The sequence below is a fragment of the Odontomachus brunneus genome, unplaced genomic scaffold (genome assembly GCF_010583005.1).
Source record: "Odontomachus brunneus isolate Ranch 3 - 2012 unplaced genomic scaffold, Obru_v1 Obru_scaffold_063, whole genome shotgun sequence".
Classification (NCBI taxonomy): domain Eukaryota; kingdom Metazoa; phylum Arthropoda; class Insecta; order Hymenoptera; family Formicidae; genus Odontomachus; species Odontomachus brunneus.
This window is the reverse complement of record NW_022639513.1, coordinates 1,726,723-1,736,014: the sequence shown is the minus strand read 5'-3', so window position 1 is coordinate 1,736,014 and position 9,292 is coordinate 1,726,723. Positions and strand designations below refer to the sequence as shown.

Here is a 9,292-nt window from a genome sequence, read left to right as displayed (position 1 = left end):
AAAAAAAAAAAAAAAAAAAAAATATATATATAAAAGAAAAATGTCGTTTGCCCAAATATGAATGGATAAATATATTGATGGTTTAAAAAATAGTAGCACATATACTACGTATCGCTCATACGGATATTAAACATATTGCAATGTTCAAAAATGCTAAAGTATTATAGCAAATTCTGATTGGTTTACCCTTGTACATCCGCTTTCCTAGGGGAGGGGAAGGTACAGAATTTGTTGAAGTTTATAAAGTATGAGAGCTAAAATTATCATTTATTGAGAAAAGGTATTTATAATATATTTTTTTATAATTACTGCCGTTGTAACTTGGCAATCTCGCAAAGTGCATTGTTCTATATCTTTCTCTCTGTACATGTAAACGGGATTATGTATTCGTAATTAGAGTTTCGGTCGTGATACTCACAAGAAACCACAAGACTACGTGACACAATGATTATTCCAGGAATTAAAAGATGAAGAGAAAGCTGCGAATGAAACTTATTAGCACCTTTTTTTTTTTACATTTTCGTAACAGGCTCGTTCTTGATGATGAAGGTAATGCTACTTTAGCTAAACATTTTGGGCGTTCTGGTCGTATTTGATAATTAACCTGCAACTTTGAAAGTGTGAAGTGAAATCAGTACGATGACGTTGAAAGTGCTTTTGCACTTGATTTTGTGATTGTTCTGTCTGGTGTCTTGGTTAATATTTGACCTAGGGTTTCCTTTAGCGTGTCACCACACTTTAAATTAATCGCACGATTACACGCCACATACATATCATAAATATCAGTAGTTACTTATTAACAGCCCTCACATATTTCGATATATATCTTTATACATATCCGCGAGATGTTTTAGGGATATCGTGATTATTATTTGAGATATCGTGCAAAAATCTTTTTCCTTTTTTATCTCTATAACTGCCTATAAATATATTTATTAAATCCAGTTTGCGAATTGTTTCGTTTTGTACATGTTTGTCTTTTACGTTAAATTAACATTGATACACAGCTATTTTTATCACTTGTTTACAAAGTGATTAAAGATCTTATATATTTATATTTAAATGTTACATTTATACTAGACCTATGTTACATTTTTCTCTCTCTCAATTATTAAGGGTGAGGTATTCTCTTTCTTTTCAATTTTTGCTATTGTACAAATAAAGAGGAACCTTTTTTTGAACGAATCAATTATCTGATTGTTTTGCTCCTTTTTTTAGGACGGTTTTGCACCACCCGAGGAATTGGAAGGTGACGGACTCGCACCCGACGACGAGGAGGAATATTAACTTTTTTTATTTACGGATGTAATCGAAAAGAACAACAGCAAATTATCCAAGTGCGTTTCAGTTTATCATGTCTGTATAAGCCAGTGCCGGTACCCCTGCATAATTATTAAGCTACTTTATATAGCAAATTCATCAGGTAGAGCAGACTGTGCGTTCGTTCAGTTGATGAAATTCACCGAGATCATTAAGATTCGCACGGCATTAGAATAGAAATAAGTCGTGTAGTGCACTTGAATAACTTGTTCTTTATGGTCGTTGACGAAAGAGAGAGAGGGAGAGAGAGAGAGGGAGCAGGGAAGAGAAGGGGAGAGGGAGGAGAAAGAATAAGGAAAGAAGGAAATCGATTAGTAATCTTTTACAAGTTATTACAATTCTTTATAGTGTTACAAACGATAGAGTTCCGAAGACCAATGGCTCTCGAGTTGTCGCAAATTCGTGGATACCGATATCTATTAAAGTTATCCGCATCCATATTGTTACGCAACAGCGATTTACGTTACACATCTTTTTTTAATGCGTGAGTGTTTTGTTTGTAAATGTATTAAGTTTGTCGAGTCAACTCGAAACTCCCGTCAATCAGTTTTGCCTTCTAAGAGCTATTCGTAGCTTCTATCTGAAATGATATACCCGCTGAGACAGAGCTGCTCGATCTGTTCAAGTCGTTATCTACGTGCAATGTAAGTAGCCGCGCGCAGCGCGCACTCGATGATTCTTGCGCGAAATAGTAGATTCTCCTGTCAGCGAAACAATTCATGTGCCGTCTATCATGTTAGTAATTAAAATTCAATTCCGCTTATTGACATTCTAATCTGTGTCTCATCGCGGAAAAAAAAGAAGAAAAAAAAGAGAAAATAAACATGCTGCATAATACATCCGTAGGGATACGAACACCCGAGCATACTCTAATTTTGGCAAATTAGACAGTGTGCGCTTCGTGAGAGCATATTGTGAGACAGAATGGTACGCTTATGCATCGATCACTGAATTGTAAGATTATGTGAAAGACTAATTAAAGTTAGAACTCGATGTATCGAAAGATCCGTTTATATTGACATGTTTATCCCGTACAAATCGATTCTAGACAAGGAACGCTCGCATCTCGACGATAGTCTCGCGAATAAGAATGGCCTTAAATCTATGAGAATTGAATTTGAATTTGAGACTTTGGAGAACGTACTCTGAATTGAGTGCGAGTGAGCGCGAAGCGTTTCTTCAATTTATTTCGGGGAAGAAAGTAACGACAACTACGTGACTATATTCCTTAAGACACCTGGCTACTCTCCGCGGAATTCTCGATCGATAACGTCGGAAGCGAGGATGACAATGCATACCCAAAATTTTCTTATGACGTACGTCAAAATAAAGAGATATATCCAAAGGATCGCAATCGATTAAGCACAATTCTAAAGTCGACACTTTTGCTCTAACAATCAATAAGTAATTGTAAAATTAACGTAACAAAATAATGAGGAAATGAAAGTTCACAAGGAAAGTTGCACATCACGTTAATTTTATGATTATTAACTGTTGAAGCAAAAGTCCATAGTATTTTAGAGATACGCTCAATCGATTGTAAGTATAATTTTTTAAATATATTTCTTTATATCTTTTTACTTCGATATACTTTGTAGAAATTTTGGGTATATATGCATTTCCTCGCTTCTGACGTTATCAATCGAAGCAGTTCCGCAGCGAGTAGCCAGGAGCCTAAAGCCACTTTGATAAGGGGAAACGAAAAGAAGAAAAAAAAATTGTAAAATTGTACGTTTCAAGAGAGCGGACGAGTGAAAGACAACGAGCGAAAGGATTTACGACATGTAGACGTCCTGTGAGCGCTTATGTGTGGCGTGTGTATGTGTGTATGCGTGTATGTATGTGTGTGTATGTGTTGTGTGTGAGTTCGCACGCATGTGCTTTTAGTTACCGGTCTCGACGATACGAAATGAGGCCGATTATCGATCGTAGGCACATAAAAATCAGATTAATACTAAGCGAAAAGAGCGTGGATAATCGTGAGTAATCGTTTGGCTAGAATGTAATTTGCACTACGTACGCGACTCTACTAAGTTTCCGGCAAAGTGGGACACAGTTTGGCTTGCGCTCCGTTCGTCGCTCTGTACGCGCGCATATGTGCTTCGAAATTTGAAATTTTAATGCCGATGTAATAAATGTTTAATAAAATCCACCTGAACGCAAATCGCGTCAGATTTTATGAAGAAAAAAACAAAAAAAAAACTTGCGCGACTACGATATTTCGCTCAATCAGCGTTGTTAATTATTCCGATTTCTCGTCGACTGAATGTATCAAGGAAATGTTCAATGGAATCGATAGAAATGAATCTTGATGAGATGCGATGAGACTGCGTGAGAAGCTACTTGATGTATTATTGTAAGTGATGCGCTTTAGCGAGTATAAAGTAGAAACGCTAAAGAAGATGGCCGTGAACGTGTCAGCTTGCCGTTAACTAAGGCGAGAGATATGCTCTGGCCAAAGGTCCGTGACGCGCGTAAGCTTCTGCTCTCGCACAGAGTTCGGCATATTCCAGTCGTGAGAGTCGCGGCTCTGTGTTCGCGCGTGTGTCTTTTTCAGTCTCATCGAAAAGGAGAGAGAGCTAGCATATCCGCACCGTTGAAGCGAAGGCGAAGGACGTTATTCCAGGACGTTAGCAAGATCACACGGCTGCAATAATCGACGCGAGAATCACTATCGATTGTTGCGTCTTTGACGAGGTAACATGACGTTATGAGTTCATCGAGAGAGAGAGAGAGAGAGAGAGAGAGAGAGAATTTAATCGAAAAAGTATATTGGATAAATCGTGTCTAAAAATGGCTTTATAGCGTTGAAAATATTTCGCTCGAATAATGATCAAACGAGCTCATTATTGTCGACGCATTCTCGAGGGAGAATAAACTCAATTTCATTAATGTATTCAATATATATTAGCATTTGAACGAATGATACTGCCAACTTTCACGTACTGATCGCATTGTTTGTTGAAATTGTATTTGGGAACGCGAGAAAGTTCGTAGAGGATAACATAGCGCAAGACACTACCGTGTCTTTTGACAAGTGTTATAACGGCATCGAGATTAGCTGGAGATTTGTATATTGACCAGTTTGCGATGCTATATGTCAAATTTGTGTCCTTTGCGACATAAACATAGTAAATGCTTGTTAATGTCGTCAGAGTTTCCAGTTCTCATATGTTAGTATATAATGGTGTCTCGAGACGGGCATACGGTGAGTTAGATCCAGTAACGGCAAAGAGGAACAAAATTTGCATTCATCACTAATTCTTCAACTTGCTCTTTCGTCAATTTATTAATCGTTATTATCGCGTATAATCGTATTTACCAGCAATTGTTTCGTCACATACTGTCGATTACTAAATAATATAGCTGCAAACGCGATAAGGTATTTCCAGGAGAAGTGTATAATTTATAACGATCCAAAAATTGACGTGAATTTTTTTTCGGAAACAATTAAAATTATTTTGTTCATCTTGATTAAATCACAAGTATACACACGAATTCAAAAGGGGCTAATGAAATTTCTCTTTTCCTTTTTTTTCTCCGTTTTCTTTTTTCTTTCATACAATCAGTACGAAGCAGATTTGACGGTCAACAGGAGCTACCACACAAATAAAACGAAAACATGATAAAAAGCCAAAGACAAACATCGTGGCCGACGAAGTATAACGGATAACGAAGTGACACGATGCGAATGAGTGGATAAGATCGCGTAAACGGCATTTGCCAGACAGCATACAGACGCGACAGATCTTCATTATCGTGTAGCGCGTCTTGTCTCGTCTTGTGCTAAAGGTGCCGCTGTCTAGGACTTCGCTATTTAATCACAGACACTCGAAACTCGTGAGAATACAGATGGATAAATGTTGCGATATCGGTGTCCCATATCGGTACGATCGAACGAAAGTAATTAATTCTCAGCGAATATGAATTATCGTTTCATTCTTGTCGCTTTTCGTGCGAGAAATTAGAATTCCAGGTAAAAGGAAATATGTGCGCATAAATTGTGTTTTTTATACCGCAAAAGAAATTGCTCTGCAGTATATCGTTAGTATCGCTCGGTCTGACCTATATGAGGAAAGCTACATTAAATTGTCTTTATCGACTAAGTTACATGAACTTTGCATGCTGGGAAAGTGTCACTGATAAAGCAGTCTAAAGAAAAAGCTGCTTAATCAGTGAATTATTCTTACCAATCGTATACACGCAGATTGCGAGCTTTGCAGATTGTAAAGTGCACAAATACTGCAAAAATTGTTCTCGCAACTGAGGAAAGCGCTATTTGTTTTTATATAACATTTGGGTAGATTAAGCGCGCGACGCGCATCAGTGATACCATATCACTGAGTTGCTTTCACGTCTACGATATATTTCACATCTGTTTATATGAATACAAAAGACACAGTTGAATAAATTAATAAACGCCATCGAAACGTCACGTGGGAACTTTTTCGGAACGCGTTAGATATGTCTACTTATTTTAGCTGCGTTCCAAAATTCACTGCTGAAATTCTATAGTATACGTAACATGAACTATGGATTTTCAGTACTGACAGTGAATTTCGGAACGCAGCCTTTGTAAAGACTAAAAGAATGCTAGTAGTTTTAATTATTCCCTATTTAGTAAATTCAGTTTGTCTTCATATCGATAAAGAAATATTTATGAATATTAATTATTTCACTCCTTTTGTCAAAAAGGAAATTTTTATCCCATGTGTTGACGCTGACGTTATACCGACTCGGGACTGGTGGAATTCTAGTGTATTGATTGTGACATAAAAATTCGATTTTGCGTTTTGACTATTGCGGTAAAATTTGAAGAGAGATTTAGCATTGAGATTAATTACGGTACTACTCATCATTGCCCAGATTTGCACGTCAATTTCTTATGAATCGCCGATAAAACGTGCATGTATGGATACTCGCCTGGTAAATGCCTCGATTAATGCATCTTCGTGATACGCAGCTCACGTAGCGATATCTTTCAGTCAGACGCTAAATCCGTCTGTCAGCGGTCGCGTATATTGTGTTTCACATTGGTGAGAATAACGCCGTTATATATAGAAGTTTTTATGCGGTATTCCGCTTGATAAGGCGAGGTCGCGGCTTTTGATAATACTTTATCGTTAATTTCACTTTCTTTATTATTTATTAACAATCGAGTCATTAAGATTTAATGGTGGCCAATTTTATTCATACCTTTCTCTCTCTCTCTCTCTCTCTCTCTATATATATATATATATGTATGTATGTGTATATATGTATGTATGTATATATATATATATATATATGTGTGTGTGTGTGTGTGTATATATATATGTGTGTGTGTGTGTATATTCTTTTAGACACCGATTTATTTCCAGCACAAAATTGTATACAGCATATAACGATGACCACGGCGAAGCGAATAGTTTCGTCTGTCGAGGTAAGGCTCCAAAATTAATACACATAAAGGAAATTATATATTACATTTAAATAAATATTATTTGCTTCAACATAAATTTGTTTATTCGGAAATCTATCACATAAGCATCTCTCTCTCAAATTTATTCAAAATCTATTCTAAATTCTAGCACCTTTAGCATTTTAGTAAAAAAAAAATTAAAAACAAAATTCGATTTGCTTATTACATAAACTCGAGCCAACTTTTTCTTCGATAAAGCTTTATAATATTCTTGTAAAAAGAATATAATTTTTTAGTATATAATCATAAACTTTTCTAAAGCTTGTGAATGTATTTTGAGAGTGTATATTATCAAGAAAATATATTCTCTACTGAAAATAATCACTACTTAAAGAAAGAAAGTAACTCGAGCAGTCGTTTTACTTAGCAGTAGAACGATATCTTTTTATATGCGCACGTATATGTGTGAGGCGACGCGAAAGGCAGGTAATCATTTCAATAAACGTCTATTTGTTTGCTAGCCAACATCACCGGAAACCAATGCGGGATGGATGCGATCGGCAGTGGACAGAGTAGCACGAACTTGGGTCTTTCAGGTTATCCTGCGACAGTTGGACACCTTTCTGTGGATTGTAGAGAAATCCGCGGAATGGAGTCTACCTCGAAATGAAGGTGCTCTTTCTATATAAATCATGTCGAGTCACAAATAATTTTTCGATAAAGACAACATCCGTTTGTCTCAAATATTCATGAAAGAAACGAATTTTGCGCAAAATCTTAAATAGAATTTCGTCCAAAGTCGTCTAGCAATACAATGCGCCCGTTGTACTTGAAAGTAGTTAATAATGAAATTCGCAAATCGATACTCCAGCCGAAACCGAGGAATCTATGAAGACGGATCTCGTGAGACCACTACCGTGGATGTTATTCTTGCCAATGTTGCTGTTTTTACGTATGATACGAACGAGTCTAAATATGGTTGCTTTGATGCTGGGTCTGCCTCGAGTATCGTCTACCTCAATGGTACGTAAACGCTTTTCTCAATTTCACAGATGATCAAATTGCAAAGAAATAACGAGGATCGTTCAACTCTCTTTCTCTCCCTCTCTCCATGGTAGTATTTCGTTTGTTCGCGTTTGTCATCCTCTAAATCTCCCTTCGACAGGTGAGATTCGCGCAGAAGAGCCGCTATCGTTTGGCAAACATCGGTAATACGAGCAGATCGTCCGAGAAAATGAGATTCAAGCGAGACACCCAGGTAAGGCACGCGCGCGTAGCCAACTGTCCGTAAGCAGTCATGTACGTGGTTACGTACGTAAACTTGTACCGTAATGGTATGAGCCGTAATTGCACAGCAACATTTTGCTACTCTAAGAGAGATAATCAAATTAGCACGATAAAAGTCTCGGTGGTGGGTGTAGGACAAGAGTTTGTCGATGAACCAGGCCAAGAAGGCCCTGATCAGATCCATTCGCCTGACCTTGTCGACTCTATCCTGCCTGGACGGATCCAAACCCTCCCTGTCACCACCGCCCACCAGAATTCATATTAGTGCCCTCGATCTGGATGCAGTAAGTAAAACGAATCGTCGCTCACGCGACATGAATACCGCTCGCGTTTTTAAGACCACTCGAACCCCTCAACCCACGACAAGATGTCGTATATTTCTGGATATTTCTCTACTTTAGTACAGTACTTTTGGGTCGATATCTTCGGCTATTTTTTGTGTATCGTTAAGAACAGCGAACACGAGACGAATCAATCGTGAGACAAATTGGCGAGAGATAGAATCGAGCGTTTGATGAAATAACAAACTGTCTTCCAAAGGCGACGAGATCGACCAAGCCTACTCTCGAGGAAAAACAGAGGCAAGAGGTCAAATCCGACGTTTCGACCGAGACCAAACTGGGAAGAAACGATCAACTCGTGCCGGAGCTGTGCAACTCTCACGATGTCAATATAACCGATGTGAGTGCAGACTGGCGAAGAATGCCGGAATACGTCAAGTATCGTGCATTAAAAATCACGGTAAATAACAAACCACGCGAACAAGTTTCGACGCGCGACAGGTGCGCGCATACGTAATACAAATCATAATTTTCTCTCCGTAATTATGTTCGTTTAATAATAATTTAACGGCCGATTCTCAACGACCAGTATAATATATATATATATATATATATCCGACAGCTAGGAGGTAAAATAGTCGAATAAGGTATACGTAAAATCGTTGAGGACTCGCGGTGAAAAGTATACGTCTCAAGATCGCTGTTCAAAAGAGAGAAATACACGATACTGCCGTATACGAAAGATCAATCGGGAGAGAGCGCGGTCGTGTTCTCTCAACGCGATCAATACACAAATGTGCAACGCTTCGTCTGTTTCACGAATATAGAAAGCGATCGAGAGGACAGAGGAGAAGAGGAGCTGCGAGGAGAAGAGCTATGACGGACGAAATAAAAACGAGGAAACGACGGAGGAGAGCAATGTGGAAGAGGACGAGAGCGATAAGGAGGAGGAGGTAGATATAGAGGTGGAAGAGGAGGAGGAGTACGAGGAGGAGGAGGAGGA

General features: G+C 38.2%; 2 protein-coding genes across 8 annotated transcripts in view; both read left to right on the top strand.

Moving 5' to 3' along the window:
• Positions 1–3,484, top strand: part of LOC116846270 (microtubule-associated protein RP/EB family member 1) — an 8,742-nt gene extending 5,258 nt beyond the window's left edge. For 3 of the 7 annotated variants that reach the window (XM_032819906.1, XM_032819904.1, XM_032819905.1), the window contains one exon: positions 1,219–3,484. In XM_032819906.1, coding sequence (XP_032675797.1) covers positions 1,219–1,287 — 69 coding nt within the window. In that variant the 3' untranslated portion in view covers positions 1,288–3,484. Of the gene's footprint in view, positions 1–457; positions 550–1,218 lie in introns of all 7 variants that reach the window. The other 4 variants (XM_032819900.1, XM_032819902.1, XM_032819901.1 and 1 more) reach the window with 2 other exon arrangements.
• Positions 3,485–6,662: 3,178 nt separating this feature from the next.
• Positions 6,663–9,292, top strand: part of LOC116846275 — a 5,900-nt gene continuing 3,270 nt past the window's right edge. Inside the window, exons 1-7 of the mRNA XM_032819918.1 lie at positions 6,663–6,742; positions 7,243–7,393; positions 7,593–7,744; positions 7,887–7,979; positions 8,143–8,292; positions 8,549–8,689; positions 9,117–9,242. Of these exons, the coding sequence (XP_032675809.1) occupies positions 6,707–6,742; positions 7,243–7,393; positions 7,593–7,744; positions 7,887–7,979; positions 8,143–8,292; positions 8,549–8,689; positions 9,117–9,242 (849 nt within the window). The 5' untranslated portion in view covers positions 6,663–6,706. The remainder of the gene's footprint in view (positions 6,743–7,242; positions 7,394–7,592; positions 7,745–7,886; positions 7,980–8,142; positions 8,293–8,548; positions 8,690–9,116; positions 9,243–9,292) is intronic.